This window comes from Dipodomys merriami, unplaced genomic scaffold, assembly GCF_024711535.1.
Source record: "Dipodomys merriami isolate MVZ:Mamm:240054 unplaced genomic scaffold, mDipMer1.0.p SCAF_90, whole genome shotgun sequence".
Taxonomy (NCBI): Eukaryota; Metazoa; Chordata; class Mammalia; order Rodentia; family Heteromyidae; genus Dipodomys; species Dipodomys merriami.
In genome coordinates this window covers 2,452,617-2,472,624 of record NW_027206513.1, presented here as the reverse complement: position 1 = coordinate 2,472,624, position 20,008 = coordinate 2,452,617, and the positions used below count along the sequence as shown (strand labels likewise).

At 42.0% G+C, this 20,008-nt stretch overlaps 1 protein-coding gene across 1 annotated transcript in view; it reads right to left on the bottom strand.

Annotated features, from left to right (window-relative positions):
* Nucleotides 1-20,008, bottom strand: part of Mertk (MER proto-oncogene, tyrosine kinase) — a 133,904-nt gene that overhangs the window by 76,798 nt on the left and 37,098 nt on the right. The window contains exons 3-4 of the mRNA XM_070013306.1: nucleotides 11,984-12,084; nucleotides 9,152-9,325 (exon numbers count right to left, since the gene is read on the bottom strand). Of these exons, the coding sequence (XP_069869407.1) occupies nucleotides 9,152-9,325; nucleotides 11,984-12,084 (275 nt within the window). The remainder of the gene's footprint in view (nucleotides 1-9,151; nucleotides 9,326-11,983; nucleotides 12,085-20,008) is intronic.

Below are 20,008 nucleotides of genomic sequence, written 5' to 3'. Positions count from 1 at the left end.
AAGACAGAATGGCCTCACTGCCTTATACCCCAAATATGAGCCTGTTGGGCAGGGATCAGGTAACAACCTAAAGCTTCCACAATATGAAGAAGAGACAACTAAATTGTTATGTGATTCTTTTAGTGTTAGTAAAATTCAGATGCCTAGAAACAGTCAACAAGTAGCTGACTTGACAGAAGTGCACACATACCTGGCGCTAGCCCTGTGGGCAGGTCTGTAGCCTGGGATCTATGCCCTGCTCTTTCAGGATCTCATTCAGCCCTTTGGGTCTGAATGTTTTATTACTTTCACTGAACTGGCTACATATATATGAGAAAAGAGACATGCATTCAAATACATAAGTAACTCTACAAATACAAGTCACTTCATCTTCACTATGTCCTTGTGCCCCAGTGAAAGGACCTAAAACCCAAGGATTGTTAGTAATTCATGTCTTTGTTAGTTCAGTCACTCATTCATTCATTCATTCACAAAACTTGGTGATGGGACTCAGCTAATTAATAATTCACACTTAATAATCGCATGGGTTAATCACCCCTCTTAGAAGTCTGACATGTAAATGGCTATGGTTTGATTGACCATGGGTTGGGGAAGAAGTGCTGTGAGTACACAAAGAGTGGGTGTCTAGGAATGTTTTTTACAAAAGAGCTATGAGCCCAATGTCTCAAGGTGAACAGACAACTTTGCCAGATAAAACACACAAGGAAAGCAGAAGAGATAACATGTGGAAATGCCTGGCTAAGAAAAGATAGGGCATTTATAGAGTTGCTAGAGCAGGCACCTCTGCAGGTGAGGCAGGGGGAGAAAAAAAGATAGGTAGCAGTTAAAGGATGTGGAGCATCAGAGTTAGAACGGTAAATTTTAACCTGTGTAAAGACCAGCTCTGTTCTTTAGCTGTCTCTCTGTTGATGAAGTGGATATTGGCTCACTGTGGGTGGCAGGTTGCTGGGAATATAAGGACAAGAAACTCAGGGCCACAGTTAGGATGGGATAGCTACAGTCTTGGCACTGAGCCAAAAAAAAGTCTGAACTAAGGCCACAGAGTAAAGAAGCAGAGGAAGAGATGAGCTCATCTCTTGGTAGATGACTGTTGGGTGGGGGAAGAGAAAAGGTTCTAGAGAGATTCCAGGCTTCTGGCTTGAGAACATTATTACCTCCACAGGCCTTCCCTGCAGGGAACAGAGGTGCTTTTTTCCCACTGCTAGGAGGAGCCAAAGCAATAGGACAGCTACATCTTGAGGTTACTTTGTGTTGTAACAATAGAAATCAAAATTAAATTGATTGAAATGGTAAATTTGGCATGCTATTTTGTTATTTTGAATGCTATTAAAAATAAGGGCTAGGATTATGGTAAAACATGGTTAGCATATACAGAGCCTGAGGGCTGAGCACCCAGAACCAAAATTAAATTTAAAAAAATTGTAAAGCACATTTTTCTAAAGAAGAAGATAAAAAAGCACTGTTACTAAGAAAACCAGAGTCAGTAGCCCATGTTTCAAATCTTAGAGAAGCAGGACAAATGCTTGACCAATGCAGACATGGACAGTCATTTAGAAAGGAGATATTGAATGGCAACTCAGCAGTTTCAATAAAAGTTCTTCATTTACAGACACACTGGTCTCCACTCTGGAAGTTCCAGGAAAGCTGAGTCTTACTTGATATCTATGAAATGTTAGTGAGAATTCTCACTGCCATTTCCTTTCTAATCCATGGTGGTCCCTGGACCAGGGGAGTACCCACACTTTTGGATGCTAGCATTTCTTGAAGATGTTGCAGTCAGCACTCTCCTATGGGTCATTTCTATACCTCCCATATACCAGCACTGAGCTCAACCCTAAAGATCTGACCAAAGAATCTGCAGTTTCTTCCCTGGGGTCTCGTGAAGAGAATGGGCAGATACAGTAATCCTCCCTTAACCACACGCAATACATTCCCATGTCTTTCCTGGATGCCTGAAACCACAGATAGTACCAAATCCTGCCACAGTGGTTTTTTCCTGTATACACATACCAATGATAAAACTGAATTTATAAACTAGGCATAATAAGAGATTAGCAGTAATGATAACTAATGATAAAACTGACTAACTCTAATAATATATAGTTGTGAATGTTCTCTTATTGCTAGAATTTTCTTCCATTTAAAATTTTTGGAGCCAGATAACAGAAAACACAGAAAGCAAAACTTCAGATAAAGGGAACTATTGCTTTTTTAGGGAGTGTGGGGGGGAAGGACCAGTCATGGAACTTGAACCTGGGGCCTGTGGCACTTTGAGCCACAGCTCCACTTCAGTTCTCAGATAGTTAATTGGAGATAAGATTCTCACAGACTTTCTTGCCTGGGCTGGACTTGAACCATGACTCTCAGATCTTAGCCTCCTAAGTAGCTAGGCTTATAGGTGTGAGCCACCAGTGCCCAGCTAACTACCGCATTCTTACAGAGAAGGGTATTTGTTATCAGACTGGAAAAAAGGTCAGACCTTTAATTCTTCATGTACATGACACAAGGAACATATTATCCCTTGTCTACTGGGGAAACTGGGGAAACTGAAATATGTCATTTGGTTTTCTTGGAACAGGATTAGAAAGGATCAAAATGTTACATATGGCAGCTTTTCCCTTTCAGGAGGAAAAAGTTTTCCAATTCCCCCATAAACATTCTTTCTAAATACAGATAGCCTACCATAAGAAACAATAAGTGCATGAGATAATTCACATATTAGTAGCTCAATTTAGTTATTCCACAATGTGTACATATATCAAATCATTAGTATACATTATAGATACATAACATACATTTCAATTAGAATTTTTGTGTGTGTGTGCCAATACTGGGGCTTGAACTCAGGGCCTCATGCTCAAGGCTGGTACTCTATGTCAGCTACAGCTCCACTTCCAGCTTTTTGCTGGTTAATTGGAGATAAGTCTCTTGGATTTGTCTGCATAGGCTGCCTTCATGCTTGGATCCTTAGATCTCAGCCTCATGAAAGTAGCAAGGATTACAGACATGAGCTACCAGAGCCTGGCTAAATTGGAATATTGTTAAAAAAGAATAAAAAAAGCAGATGAGTATAAAAATGGGTGTGTCCAAATATCACTTAGAACAACAATTCATTGCAGGCCAACTGTTCATCAACAGGAGAGCAGTAAGGCCCCTCCACTCAGTAAGGCACTGTGTGACGTCACAGTGAGGCAGGCCTGTGGCAGGTGGTGAGAAGATCCTGGAGTATACACACATGCCAGTAAGCTTGGAGGACAAGAAGGGCCAGAGTAGTGGAGAAGGTTAGTTTCCTCTGTACAGGGAGCAAAAGTATGGAGAACAAAAGGACTCTCCTGTTTTGTTTTGGCCTGTCATTGTGGCTTGAAAGGTTTTTATAATGGATGTGGGTTTATTCACAGACTATTATGTAATAAAAAGGATGAAATTAACTGGCCTGTGTGTTATCATTCTAATTGAAGGAAAATCACATATGTACACATATAAATAGTTATAGGAAAACTTAGAGGAAATGGAATACCAGTGTTCTCCGTATAACTACAAACTACACAAGATGTCAAATACTTTTCTGAATATTTCACATTTTAAAACTCAAAAGCGAAAGGGTGACATTGATCAAAATATATTGTATTTATAAACTGCTTTATAAGCAACTCCTTTGTACAATTAAAGATAAATTTTCTTTTTTGGGGGAGGGGGGTCCGGTCGTGGGGTCTGAACTCTGGGCCTGGGCACTGTACCTCATCTCTTTTAGCTCAAGGATAGCGCTCTACCACTTGAGCCACAGTGCCACTTCCGGCTTTTTTCTTTTTGCTTATGTGGTGCTGGGGAATCAAACCCAGGGCCTCATGCATGCAAGGCAAGCGCTTTACCACTGAGCCACCTCCCCAGCCCCTAAAGATAATTTTTGTTTAAAAATTTTTTTAAAAAAAGCAGGGCTGGGAAGTTGGTTTAGTGGTAGAGTGCTTACGTAGCATGCATGAAGCCCTGGGTTCAATTCCCCAGTACCACATAAACAGAAAAGGCTGGACGTGGTGCTATGGCTCAAGTGATAGTGTGCTAGCTTGAGTAAGAGAAGTTCAGGGACAGTGCCAAGTCCCTGAGTTAAAGCCCCAGGACTGGCAAAAAATATATATCAAAAGTATCCACTAATTATGTAAAATAAAAAATTTTAACTTTCGTTTCAGCTCTAAGAGTTTTATTTGAAATCTCAGATAACCAGCAGATGATTAGAGCTAAAATCTGTAATTACATTTAGCTAAACTAATTGGGAGTTAAAAGGGCAAGAAAGCTTTTTTAAATTTTGAAATAAATATAGATTAAAGTTTCTTTAACCTTCCCTGTATTCACACACACACACACACACACACACACACACACACACACACACACACACACACACACACACACACACACACACACACACTGTTATGGGAAAATTATCTGAAAGGACATTTCACCAAAAAGGCTATCAAAATAGTTTTTAAGCATATGAAAAGATGCTAAAATATTTTCTAAATATAATGTAAAATTGGCATTAGGGAAATAAAATACAAATTACAGCATACTCATCTTCCACTTCATGAGGATGGATACTAGGATATCTAAAGTTGAAATGACTGACCACATTCAACACTGTCAAGGAGTTGATAGAGTAACTTAGACTCACCTACTACGGCTGGTAATGTAACCTGGTAAAACCACATTTGAAAACAGTTAGGTGCCATCAGCTTACACTACCATTGTAGCTACTCAGGAGGCTAAGATCTTTGGGTTATGGTTGAAAGCCAACATAGGAAGAAAAGTCCATGAGACTTTGTCCCAATTTAACTAGCAAAATGCCAGACTTGAAGCAGAGCTCAAGTGATAGAGTACCAACTGTGAGTGAAAAAGCAGAGGAAGAACGCAAGTTCCTGAGTTTTAGCCATAGAACTGGGGGGTGGGGGTGAAAAAAAGAAGCATACATCAATGACTTAGAATTCCTCTACTGCATATTTGTTTTAGACAAAAACAAATGTCCCAGCAATTTCACTTCTGGGCATTTATCCAAATAACCACAAACAAGGCCACACTAAAGCTACCCCCACAACTATGTTTATCTCAGCATTATTCATCATAGCAAAGATAGGGAACCAACTCAGATGCCCCTCAGTAGATGAATGGATCAAGAAAAGGTGATACATACATACATACAGACATATAATATATATATATATATATATATATATATATAATGGAATTCTATGCCTCCATAAGAAAGAATGACACTGCCCCATTTGTTAGGAAATGGAAAGACTTGGAAAAAAATTATATTAAGTGAAGTAAGCCAGGCCCAAAGAAACATAGGCCCCATGGTTTCCCTTATTTGTAATGATTAGTATACATCTAGGATAATCTTAGCAGATGAGCAGAATATCTTAATAGCTATGTACTTATGACCATATAAGATGATGCTAAGCAAAATGAACTCCAAGAGTTTTTTCTTTGTTGTTGTTGTTCTTAATGTACTATATAATTTCTTTTTTTCTTTTGTGATTTTTCCCCCTATGGTTTATCTCCTGTTGTCACTGTAGTTGCTTTTGGTACTTGGTACTGTATAGACATTTATCTGAACTAGGAAAGGGAAGGGGAGCAACAAAATGGTGAGACAGAAGACAAAGGGAGAACCTATGCAATAGCGATACTCACAAAACAATATGTTGGAAATGATCTGTACAGCTTGGGGGGATGGGGGAGAGGGAAAGAGGGAGAAAAATGAGGGAGGGGTAACAAGTTAGACAAGAAATGTACTCACTACCTTACTTATGTAACTGTAACTCCTCTGTACATCACCTTGACAATAACATTAAAATTAAACAACAAAAACAAAAAAAAAAGTCAAACAGAGGCTGGTAGCTCATGCCTTAAACCTAGATACTTAGGAGGCTAAGAGCTGAGGATTTTGGTTCAAAGCCAGCCAGGGCAAGGAAAGTCTATGAGACTCTTATCTCCAGGTAACCACCAAAAAACCAGAAGTGGTGCCAGGCACTGGTGGCTACTGGTGGCTCATGCCTATAAATCTAGATATTCAAGAGGCTGAGATATGAGGATTACAATTCAAAGCCAGTCCAGGCAGGAAAGTCCATAAGACTCTATTTCCAATTAACTACCCCCCCCACACACACACGCCCCACAAGTGGAGCTGTGGCTCAAGTGGTAGAGCACTAGCTTTGAGCAAAGAAGCTAAGAGATGATGCTCAGATCCTGAGTTCAAGCTCCAGGACTGGCATTTAAAAAAAAAAGCAAAAAACAGAGAACAAACAAACAAAAATAAAACCAGAAGTAGAGCTATAGCTCAAGTAGTAGAGTGCTAGCCTTGAGCACAAAAGCTCAGGGACACCACCCAGACTCTTGAGTTCAAGCCATAGAACTGGCATGTGCATGTTCATGTTCACACACTCACTCACATACACACACACACACACACACACACACACACACACACGTCACTAGATTTACATGCATATATTTATAGCTACTTCACTCATAATAGCCAAAACCTAAAAACATCCCAAATGTTCACTAAGTAAGTGGATAAACAAACATATCACATTCACTCAATAAAGAACTATCAGCAATAACAAAACAAACATAAGTTGGTCAGGCACCAGTGGCTCATGCCTGTAATCTTACTCAGGAGGCTCAGACCTGGAGGATCATGATTTGAAGCCAAGTCCAGACAGACAAATAGGCGAGAGTCTTATCTTTAATTAACAAGCAAAAAGGCTGAGTGAATGGCTCAAGTGTGCTAGCGGCCAGTCTAGGAAGCACGAGGTCTTAAGTTAACTAAAATCCCAGTATGTCCAAAATTTATCATGTTGGGCAAGGGAAGCCACATACACATGTACTTCACATTCCATTTATCTAGTTTAGGAAGGGTCCAAACCAGAGTACAACGACAAATATCAAGAGCACTGTCTACTAGAGGTGTGACTGACTGGTAGGGACCAAGAAGGAACCTCCCAGGTGATAGCAATGCCTGCTTTCTTGACAGAGGTGATAGCTATGTGGGTATCCTATCAAAGACAAATTGTTCACTTATGTTCCATGCATCTAACCATATGTCAGTGTTACCTCCAAGTAATAAGTTGGTTTTTCCTTTCCTTTTTTCTTTTCTGGCTCTCTCCTTTCTGTCTCATTTCTGTCTGTCTGTCTCTGTCTCCATCTGTCTCTCTTTTATTCAATTGGATCTTGCTAGAAAGCCTAGGTTGAATCATTCTACCTCTGCCTGGTCACCACATTCAGCTTTTAAAAATAGGCTTTTCTAGCTGTGGTTTATGGCTCAACTGGTAGGAAGCCTGCCTAGCATGTGTGAGGCCCTGAGTTCAAAAATCTCAGTACTATAAAAAATTCAAAGAAGTTTTTGTTTTAATAAATCAGCGTGCCTACTTATTATAAAAAATAAAAATAGGCTTTTCTGACTAGGCACCAATGGCTCATATTGGGAATTCTAGTTATTTAAGAAGGAGAAAAGCTAGCTTTACATCTGGAGCAGACACCAGGAGACCATGCCAGTAAACAAGTGATTACAGGCAGTACCAAGTACACTGAAGGGAGCACACAGAATATGTGACTGGCAGCCAATAATGGGCTAGGGAGGACAGAAAATAGTAAGGCGCTATCAGAGAGGGCCTCTGTCCAGGAGTTGTATTGTGGGACAAAGGGCAGATGGAAGAACAGAGTAGGCTGATAGGAGAGGCAGCGCAAAGGTTCTGGGAGGAGACGGAAGAAAGAAGAATCCTGTGACTGGTTTAACAGACACAGAGGAGGTGTGAAATGGGGTTGGGTGGGAGAACTTGCAGGGACTATGGATAAAGGCAGGAAGGACTGTAGGTGAATTTGAAGCAAATGGCAAGCCACGGAAGGCTGTGAGTGACAGTAATGGGAAGCCACTGAGAGCTCTGAGCAGGTAGTGATGTCCTCTGCAGGTGAGGGGGGTGGACAGAAGCAGGGACAAAGCTGGAAACTACTGCAGTAGTGTTGACAAGAGCTGGGGATGGCGTGGAGTTGACGGTCAACAGCAGAGATGGCTGTATTGCAGAAGCACAACTCAGAACTGCTGACACTTTCAATGTGACAAATGAGGAAGGGAAGTAGGGGCAAATAGAACTATGATTTCCTAAGAAGGGGAAATCTGGGTGAGCACAAGGCTAGGGGGAAATCAGGAGTTACACTGGAAGATTTCTAAGCCCTCAGCAAATAGAAATGTCAAGGAGGCAGCTGAGTACATGAACCTGTGTCTCAGAAGAAAGAGAGCGTTTGACAGAAGATGGAGAGTTCTAGGTTATCACCACACTGCTGATAGTGAAGCCGGCCAAGGAACTTTGCCAGGAAGGAGGATCTCAGCATGAAAAGAAGCAGGGTAGGCACCTGACATTCAGAAACCCCCCTCTGACAAAAGAGAAGAAAGCCAAAATAGAGTTTCCCAAACTCCACTGCTGTGTTCTCCTGCATTAGAATCTTCCTAAACAGTGGCCAAATGCAGGAGGAGAGGAAGGAGGGAGGGAGTGGGGCTGCAAGGAGTGCTTGGAGGAGCAGGTACAGGAAGCCATCAGCTTCAAGGGTGTGGAAAGTGTCAGTGGCACTGTTGACAAAATCCTTGTGGAGGAGTGTAGGAACAGAGCTCTCACACTCTCATTTGGATGCAAGTCAAGATGACTGTGAAATGCCAGTTCAGCCACAATCCCACAGTGACTCACAAACTTCCTGCTACAGCAGTGCCCTATGACCAATCAACTTTCCTGCTACCCTTTCCACTTCACTGAGGTCTTCACCTTAGCGGTTCTGTAAGTGCAGACCTGACAAGACCAGCTGGCAAGACCACAGCTGCCTTGAGAGAGGTGAGCAGGGCTCCAGACACCTGGTCTCAAGGATTCTAGTCCTGTGGCCACCTCAACCGTCCACGCAATTGAAGGGCACTCAGCCAACTCGACCAGAAATTCTCACACCTGTGAGTCCCACATGCTTTCCTATCTACCTGGTCTCTTGCCCTCAATTGCCATACTGTGTTTTCATTCTCCCACACCTGCTGGTAGCTCACAGCAATGTTCACCAAGCGGGTTCCTTCCCCTGCTAGAGAAGCAACTTAATGAATATGCACAATGCTTGCACTTACCAGGAACAGTTAGGATGGAGGGGGATTTTTCAGGCCATTCATTAACACGGCTGCTGTTTTGAATCCAGAAAATGTTGACAGGCTCAGGTGGGCCCACAGCCTGACAGGAAAGGTTGAAGGGTGTGTTTCTGGTGACATTCATGCTCTCAGGCTGCTTAGTAAAGTGAGGAAGTCCTGCAGAGAAAGGATTCCATTACAGCAAGCCCCAGACCCTTAACCAGAAGCAGGTTGATTGGGCGAATGGAAAGGGACTAGTATATGGTAGCAAAAAAAAAAAAAACCAAACAAACTGGCTGTACTTGGATTTGGCTTCTGGGCTTTACATTAGTTAGACAGGTGATTTGTGACTTAAGCCATGCCTCTAGTCCTTTTCACTCTGGTTATTTTTGCAATATGGTCTGTGATTTTGCCCATTTATATTTCTATAATAGCTGGACTGACAGACATATGCCACCAACCCAGCTTTTTCCTGTTGAGATAGTCTTGAGTACTTTCCTGACAGGGCTAGCCTTGAATTCTGATCTTTTAGACCTCAACCTCCTGAGTAGCTAAGGTAATCAGGCATAAGCCACTGAGGGTGTTTTTTAAATATCACCTTGATTCTAAAGTGGCCAGTTTTCCACACTCATGAAGTTGGGTAAAAAGTACAGAGACGCATTCTTACTAGTCCACCCTGAGCTGGCTTTCTAGGACACTTTCCCGAAAGAGAAAAGGTATTTCAAAACTGGTTTTGCCAGAAGGGAGTCTTGAAGATCTGAGACTGGTTGGCAGACTCAACATTTCAACAAAACAAGCACAAAAGAAAAACAAAGACATGTAACAGATCTGCCTGAATTTTTGGGACAATCTATGGTGTGTGATTTTAGGTGAGTGACAATGAATTTTTAAAAATCTGTATACTAGGCTAGGGGTGTGGCTTGGTGGTAAAGCAAGTGCTTAGCATATGCAAAGCCCTGTGTTCAAACCTCGATGCACATGCACATACTCACGCATGAGTGTACTCATGTGCGTGCACACGTGCACGTGCGCGCGCGCGCACGCACACATACACACACACACATCTGTAACCTTGTGTAGGGATGAAGGTTTTTCAAAGCGGAAGGAGTCATGTTGCACAGTTATAATCCTAAGGATTCCTACTGTGGTTACAAACCCCAGGCCAAAAGGAAGCTTGGGAACGTTTCAGAGAAAATCAGTGAGTACTTCTTTGGGGCATGTGTACAGACTTTTAACAAATCAAGCCAACTGTCCTCAAGCATTTCAAATGTGTTCTTTTGAGGTTGGGAACTCACAGATCTGGTTCCAGGAGGAATGATGTGCGAAGTATGTGAATTAGGATTCTTTTTTTCCTGTTTTGGAGCTTTTCTAAACTCTATTTGGACTTAACGTGTTCCTGTCCTGGCTATTTTTTCTGGGATCCTAGCAAGTAAAAGGTCCAGATTAGCAGCAAACCTCCCTCCCTCTCTCCCTCTGGCTACTGCTGATATAAGTGGGGCACAAGCTGCCCAGCCTGGATGGGCCCAGAACAAAGGTCTAATAGGGAGTCCTTGGAGGGTCTCCCTTCCTATATCTCCTGTGTCCCAACTCTCCCTCTCCTGCCTCCTTCTCCCAGACTTCCTCCTTCAGTTCCCCTGCAGTGCTGGTGGGTATCAAAGTTAGGTTCACAAAAGGATCGGTGGTATAAAGCCTTTCAGTGGGAGTTTGACAAGAGAAAATAGACAAGAAGGAAACTGGATAGCTGAGCTGACAGGAACATCATGGAGAAGGCTGCAGATGTCATGGAGGACAGCATCCAGGGCATGAGGAGCAACACCTGGGAAAATAACAAGGCCATTCCTCTTTACAGTCTTTTCTTTTTTGACAGGCCCTAAGGTCACAGCAGAACAAGCATGCAAACCCCTAGACTCAAGGCTTAGGGGACCTGGTTCACAGGCACTTCAGCCCACATTTCTCACTGTCAGGTCCTTCAGTGGTGAACACACATTGCTCCTCACCTCCCAACCCCCAACCTACCTCTGTGTGATGCCATGGCATCTGTGTGATGGAGTTTCCTCTCCATTACACATGTGGGGAAACTAGTGAGGAGCTTAAGCTACCAAAGCAGTCCCCAAGCTGAGCTGGGAACACACTGAGCCTCCTGTGTTCTGCAACTACAAGATGGCAAAGCATGGTGAATAGCAGGTAATGCCACCGGATTGGATGGCTAATGCCACAGTTTGATATTTTGCTTCACAACAAGTCTTTCACTTTTTCTTTTCAAATTGTAAGTAACTGTAGACAAGGAAGTCCATGGTGTGTGTGTGTGTGTGTGTGTGTGTGTGTGTGTGTGTGTGTGTGTGTGTGTGTGTGTGTGTGTGTGTCTGTGTATACGTGCCAGTCCTAGGGATTGAACTCAGAGCCTGAACACTGTCCAACTTTTTTTTTTTTGCTTAACGCTAGCACTCTATCACTTGAGCCACAACTTCACTTCTGGCTTTTTAGTGGTTAAGAGGAGATAAAAGTCTCAGGGATTTTCCTGCCCAAGCTGGCTTTGAACTGAGATCCTCAGATCTCAGCCTCCTGAGTAAGCTAGGCTTATAGGCACAAGCCACTGGTGCTCAGCCATGATCCCTTTTAATCTTACCTATGGTGCTAGTATAGAGCTCAAACTTTAAGAACAGAAGTAATTTCATTATTATCTAAAAGGAGGATCATCTTGTAAAATTTCAGTCAAATGTATTTACAAGGTTTGTAGACAGTTATAAACAGGGAAAATCTTGACTGTCACCCACAAAACATGTAACACAGGCTCTAAAACAAACAGCTCTCAGGTCACAGGACCTCTGGACTTACCTTGAACTTCGACATAGATGGGGTCAGACACAATCTCTTCATTGTTTACTTTGGTCTTACAGATATATGACCCATTGTCCGAGCGCTGCACACTGGTTATGCTTCAAGGAAAAATACATAAAAATATTTATAGTGACCATCCTGAGTTGATGTAACAGTAATAGAAGACTCATTAACTTCTTATTGCTATGCTATGCTGGCAGCCATGGAACCTGACTGGTTGTTCAAACACCACCTAGACATTGCTATAAAGGCATTTTCCATCCAAAACACACCGCTACCACTGAAATTGGCAGCTTTTAAGTAAAGTTGACTACACCTTCCCCTCAACATGGATGAGCCTCATCTAATCAGTGCAAGTTAAGTTCTCTGAGGAAGAGGACATTTGGCCTCCAAACTGCCTTAGAACTCAAGGCTATACTATCTCTTCCCTGAGTCTCTAACCAGTACCTGCTGATTTCAGATTTGCCATAGTCCTCTTATTGTACAGGAAAATGTCTTAAGTATATATTTTCTCTGCAGAATCATGTGACCACCTCTCTGTGGAGACTCAAGAGGAAAAGCTATGAACTCAAAATAGTAAATGGGAGATTCAAAGTCAGTTCTAGGAAAGCAGACCATAGAAAGAAAAGGAGGGGAATGGGCTGGTAATGTGGCTTAGTGGTAAGAGTGCTTGCCTAGGACATGAAGCCCTGAGTTCCATTCCTCAGTGCCACATAAACAAAAAAGGCTGGAAGTGGCACTAACCTTGAGCCAAAGCAGCTCAGAGACAGTGCCCAGGCCCTGAGTTCAAGCCCCAGGACTGGCCAAAAAAAGAGGAAAAAGAAAAAGAAAACAAAAGGAGGGAATCACTCTAGAACAGACCATTTGGACTTTCCTAGCAAGTACCTGCAGTGGGCAGCATAGTGGGAGAGAAAACTCCACCCCGGAGCTTCACCAGGAAAGATTACATCTCTAAGACCAAGCAAATCACAGAGATTTCCAGAGAGATGGAATGCACACCTTTTAGGAGTGAATTGGACCAGAATCACACTTCTAAGGGTAATTCTAGGGATCAAAAGAAATATGTGAATGGCTTCAAAATTATCACAGGATAATTATTTTCCTTATGTTCTACCAAACTACTCCAAGGTCAGGATGATGAAAAGGACCTTTTCCAACATGTGAAGCTCAAGAAGTTAGTGGACAGAGGGCTCCATGCCAAAGTGAGGGATGAAAAGCTGGGAAAGAGGGAAAGGTGAGTTCCAGAAGACAGAAGCGTAGGGGTCCCCAGAATGACAGCAAAGAGGAAGGCTTTGGGCTGGACCTGAGGGAAAGCCACTATAGGCTGAAGCAGGATGTGGGGAATAGGTCACATGTCTTCCAGAAGGAAAACAGCTTTGATAGTTCCATCACTGTGAGAGAAGGGCTCAGTGTTTTCCTGTGGAGTTCAGGGAGGATGTGGTTGATACTTAGAAAAACTAAGAAAACCAGCAAGCAAGGAAACTCTTGCATTAAGAGAAAGCAAAAAGCAATTGAAGAAGCAAAATATAGTGATAGTGCATAGTGCAGCTGAACATGGACACACACACATACACACACACACACACACACACACACACGCACAAAGCCTAGGTGTTGATTTAACCACAACTATGAGTAATATCTTATTAGATGAGCACACCATCTTGCAGACAGACACACACAAACATCTAAGGATTTTATGTAGATAGAATATTTCTGGAAGGATGCCTAAGAGATGTATAACCTTAGCTCCCCATAGGGAAGGGCCTGAATGCTGAGGTAGAGGGTGAAATTTTTACACACTGACTATGTGACTAGGTATTTGCCCTACTTTAAAAACTAATGTCTTCTTTCTGGGCATCAGTGGAATCCTAGCTACTTAGATGGCTGAAATCTGATGATCATGGTTCAAAGCCAGACCAGGAAAGAAAGTCTATTGAGACTTTTATATTCAATTAACAACCAAAAAGTTAGTGGAGCTGTGGCTCAAGTGGTACAGTGTTAACTTTGAGAAAAAAAGCTCAGAGACAGTGCCCAGGCCCTGAGTTCAAGCCCAGGAATGAAAAGAAAGAAAGAGAGAAAGAAAGAGAGAAAGAGAAAGAAAGAGAGAAAGAAAGAAAGAAAGAAAGAAAGAAAGAAAGAAAGAAAGAAAGAAGGAAGGAAGGAAGGAAGGAAGGAAGGAAGGAAGGAAGGAAAGAAGGAAAGAAAGAAGGGAGGGAGAAGGGGAGGGAGAGGGGGGAGGGAGGAAGGGGGAGAGGGAGGGAGGAATAAATGTAGCGGTACTCAGCAAAAGAAGAATAAAACTATGTTATTTTCAGGAATATGAATTGCACTGTAGACCATCATGTTGAGCAAGATTAAGTAAAAGCTCAAGCAGGGTTACTGTTGGCTCATGCCTGTAATCCTAGCTACTCAGGAGGCTGAGATCTGAGGCTCACAGTTCAAAGCCAGCTCAAGCAGGAAGGTCAGTGTTATACTTATCTCCAATTAACCACCAGAAAACCAGAAGTGGTGCTATGGCTCTAAGTGTTAGAACACTAGCCTTGAGCTCAGGGATAGCATCAAGGCTCCACAACTGACCCAAAAATAAATAAATAAATAAATAAATAAATAATAGATAAAGGCAAAACACGATAAAAAAGCCAAATATCACATGTCACTCATTTGTGGAATCTAGACATAAAATGATAATGGACATGAGTGTAAAGTGGGAAAGGAAAGGGGCGAAGAGGAGGGGGGTATTACACATACATAGGTATACATATTTACATATATGTACACATGTATACATATTTATTCATGAATATATAATTTATGTATACATAATATACATATATATAGCAAATCGCATAATGAAACTCACTAGGTGCTGTTTGAAAAAGGAGAAAAGAAGAGAGGAGGGGAGGCAGAGTATGGAAATATAATAGAGGGGGTAAACTAGTTCAGAGGACACTGCATGTATCTGTGGAATTATCAAAATGAAACCTTCTCATATAAATGCATGTTAGTTCAAAAGTTAAATTGAAAAATATAATGGTAGGGGGTTAAGGATGAGGTTCAAGGTAGAACAGTTGCCTAGGGTATACTAGGCCCTGGGTTCTATCCCCAGCACTGCCAAAATATCAACAACCAAAAAAAAAAAAAAGGTACAAAAATTTCATCAGATTTCGGGTGCAATACAAACATCTGGTACGTGGAGGTTGAGTAAAATTACATAATCAGCTAGTGTCTAGACAGGAACCACCTGGTTCTTGCAAAGTTGGCACTGTAGCAGCCCATTTCTCTTATAGCCTTGGTTGAGCTAGCCCAGGACATCTGCAAAACCCTAACAGCCATGGCCAGGCTAGCCAGGTCTTCTACAAGCCTGTACCCCTGTGTCTATACCCTTCTACTGTGCATCCACTGGGCTTGCCTGTTCTGCTGGGATGGGCTGGTAAACAGCAGTGCAGCTCAAGAGAGTGTACAGATACTGTACATACTATTCTACTTCCATGAGGTACTGAGAGCAGTCAAACTCCCAGTGATGGATAATGACAGAGCTAGTAGGGGGCAAGGGAGAGGGAAGAATGGGAAGTTAATCTTTCATGGATCAGAGTTTGGACAGATGAAAAAGTTATAGATGTGGCTATTACAGCTATGCATGTGTGAATGTATATAATACCACTGTCCTGTACAATCAAAAAGGGTTAAATTGTCTGGGTGCTGGTGGCTCATGCTTGTAATCCTAGCTACTCAGGAGACTAAGATCTGAAGATGGTGGTTCAAAACCAGTCTATACAGACCGGTCCAAGAGACTTATATCTCTAACCAGCAAAAAGCTGGACATGGAGGTGTGGCTCAAATGGTAGAGCACCAGCCTTGAGTAAAAAGTCAAGCCAGAGACCTTGAGTTTAAGCCCCAATCCCAACACAAAAACATATATAAACAAATATATAGGAACACATACACACATATTCACCATTTTAGCCCATATATAGTTTATATTTTATACAATATATATTTTAACCATATATATTAAAATGGTGAATTTCATATTACAAGTAGTTTACATATAAACCTCTTTTTAATATATAAATGCAAATACCCACTGATCAGCTTCCTGTTTTCACCAGCTACCGCTCAAATAATGTTGTTACTGGAAAATTCAATGGATAACCAAGTAAAGGGAACTTTGAGCTAAGAGCAAGGCTGGGAAAATGTAGCAAGTCAGTAACTTTCAGGCATCTGTGATTAAGTACTTTGCCCACAGATGGTCTGGCTAAAAAAACTCATGTTCTTTTCTAGATTTCTGCTGGTTGTTCATGTATGATTCCAATTTGTTTCACAGCCACCCAAAGAAGTGAGATAACTAACAACAGGCCTACTAGTGCTGGTGGCTAACATCTGTAATAGCTAACCGAGATCCAGAGGATCACAGTTCAAAACCGACCCAGGCAGCAAAGTCTGAGACTTCAACTTCAATTAACTCACAAAACACAGGGCTGAAGCTGGGTGCTGGAGTCTCATGCCTGTAATCTTAAGCTTCTCAGATCTAAAGGTTGTAGATCAAAGCCAACCCAAGGAAAGTTCTATGAGACACTTATCTCCAACTAACCACCAAAAAGCTGAAAGTGGAGCCGTGACTCAGTAGTACAGTGCTAGCCTTGAGCCACAAAACTCAGGGACAACCTGTAGGCATCTCATGATGGCAGCGGCCTGTTCAGAAATAGGGTCCTCAATGGGCAAAGGATTTGGGGGGAACCAAGTTGACAACTCACCTTCTTGTCTAATATCAGGGATTGAACCCAGAGCCTTGCACTCTACTATGAGCCAGGCACTGAACTTCACATTTTGACAGAGAAAGTTAACTGAGAAAGTAAAATCATTCTGGCTTTAGTCAATGGACACTTATGCCAGAATCAGGTGAGTTCTGAGAATCCCTAGACTAAACAGAAAACAAACAACAAATCCTCTTTTCCTTCTTCATAAATCCCCTGATAAACAAATCTGCCAGCTTCAAAGAACTTCCATTTTCGCTTGTACTTGAGAGTTATTCTTTCCAGTCTCAAAGTCTGAGGTTACTACCTTTCAGGGCTGCTCTACCTGAGAAGGACATAGAAAGCCATTGGGATTTTTACACACTATCTGAATATTAGGGCTAATAATATCTCAGAAATTATAGTCTCCTTTGAAAAGTCTAGGGACAAGTCCTTGGCCAAGCCATGTCCTGGAGCTTGGATGTCCAGAGGATGTTGGAGGTAGATGCAGTGGGATACTGGTTAAGGGAGAACCAAGGAGGGCAGCCCCACCATCAAATCCCACCGAGGGAGATAGGCAAATGCTCACCAGTCTGAGTCCCCACCCACCAGCTCTAGACCAGGAAAACAGAATGGCTGTGAGGACTTTTAGTTTTAGCCAACAAGCTATTTATTTCTGGCAGTACTGAGGTTTGAACTCAGGGCTTCATACTTGCTAGGCAGGTATACTACCACCTGAGCCACAGCCTTATCCCTTGTTACTTCTGTTAGTTTTTTCAGGTAGGGTCTTGTAAATTTTGCCTGGGATTACCTGGACCACAGACCCACCTGCTGCTTCCTAGGTAGCTGTGATGGCAGGCTTGTGCCAGCACTTCTGGGTTTGCACTTGAGATCGGATCTCACTTTTTGCCTGGACTGTCCTCAGACCTTGATTCTTCTGCTCTCTGCCTCCTGAGGAGCTTGAATTACAGGCATGAGCACTATGTATGACCCAAGCTATTAAGACACCAACCTATTAGCAGCCATTAGTGTTTTCTACATCTATTAAATGAAAGATGAGTCCTGGCCATATCAATAATACCAGACATCAATGGAAATGGGGGAAAACAGAGTAAATTCTTGTCATAGAATATAGATCTACCTCAAGAGCAACTGTGTGGAAATTTCTTTCCATTTATACTCTCAATCTTGACATTTTTTTGGGGGGGGTCCAGTCGTGGGGTCTGAACTCTGGGCCTGGGCGCTGTCCCTCAACTCTTTTAGCTCAAGGCTAGCGCTCTACCACTTGAGCCACAGTGCCACTTCCGGCTTTTTTCTTTTTGCTTATGTGGTGCTGAGGAATCGAACCCAGGGCCTCATGCATGCAAGGCAAGCGCTCTACCACTGAGCCACCTCCCCAGCCCTCAATCTTGACATTTTAAAAGCATTTTTTAGAAGTACTGGGGTTTGAACTCAGGGCCTCATACATTTTAGTCAGGAACTCTACTACAGAGACATGCCTCCAGCCATTTTGCCCTGGGTCCCCTCTTTTTCTTTCTCTTTCTCTTTCTCCCTCTTTCTTTCTCCCTCTACTTCCCTCACCTCTTTCTTTCTTTCTTTCTTTCTTTCTTTCTTTCTTTCTTTCTTTCTTTCTTTCTTTCTTTCTTTCTTTCTTTCTGTCTTTCTGTCTTTCTCTTTTTTCTTTCTTTCTTATAGGATATTGCTTCCCACATATGCCTGGGCCACAATCCACCTATTTTAGGCTTCTTATTGTTGCTGGGATGACAGGATTGTGCCACTATGTCCACTTTCCCTCTGTTGAGATGGAGTTTCAGAAACTTTTCTGTCCAAACTGGCCTCAAACCCTAATCTTCCCTTCATAGCCTCCAAAGCAGCTAGGACAACAGATGTAAGCCATTAGCACCTGGTTAAAAAAAATGCTTTCCAGTCTGGAGGCACCTCAGAAAGCTAAAAATAGACCTCCCCTATGACCCAGCCATACCACTCTTAGGCATCTACCCTGAGCAACAGGAACCAGGATACAAAGACACATGCATCTCCATTTTCATTGCAGCACTGTTCACAATAGCCAAGATATGGAAACACCCCAGATGCCCCACTACAGATGAATGGATCCCAAATTGTTGTACCTATATACAATGGAATATTATGCAGCCATTAGAAAGGACAAAATAATGGCATTTGCAGGGAAATGGATGGAACTAGAACAAATCATTTTGAGTGAGGTAAGCTAAGAGCAAAGAGACAAACAGCATATGGTCTCCTTAATATGTGGATGCTAAAGCCAAAATGCAAGGAGATTCAACAAAGTAAACAGGACTCAAGAAACAAAGGACCTCCACTCATCTTGTCATACTATTTCTAAATGACCCAATGTAGCTGACCACATAAATGGTATATATACACATCTGAGGGAAGCTAGGAAGAGGGCACAGAGACAGAGGGAAATGGGAAAACATACAACAGGGGGGCCCATCAGCTGCACTGGAGATTGATGAAAACGAACTAAGCAACTCAAGGGCAGTGATGGGAGGAAGGGAATGAGTGGGAAAGAGGGAACAGCTTACACTAAGCAAAAGGAAAGAAATGTACATATCACCCAATGTGGAAGAAATAGCTGTATTATCAAAGCTCATAGAATTCACAAACTTTACAGACCACAATAATGACAATTTATTTCATGAAGGTTAGAATGTGTTTGTGACTTTAACTAAGCATCACTATCTCACAATACTGTGAAATGTGTGAAATTTATGCAATCACTTAATCACAATAAAAATTATAAAAACGCTTTCCTTTTGTAATTTTATTTTAATTCTTTTATATTTCTGTTGTTTCATAACAGCAGATTGCAGTGCCATATAACAGCCACAAATAGGCTTTAAAGACTTTTAAGGGCTGGGAAGGTGGCTCAGTGGTAGAGCACTTGCCTTGCATGCATGAGGCCCTGGGTTCGATTCCTCAGCACCACATAAGCAAAAAGAAAAAAGCCGGAAGTGGCACTGTGGCTCAAGTGGTAGAGTGCTAGCCTTTGAGCTGAAGAGCTGAGGGACAGCGCCCAGGCCCAGAGTTCAGGCCCCACAACTGACCCAAAAAAAAAAAGAATTTTAATAATAGAAAAATGTTCATAATGTGTTAATAAATACAATGAATAGAAGATATTACAAGAATGTTACTATTTATGAATAAGATATATAATCATCCATGTAATAGATTATTAATTTGTTTCAAAATTGTTAAATTTACAAATCCTTAGAAAAGTTTTCTTGGGGCTATTATCATTCTT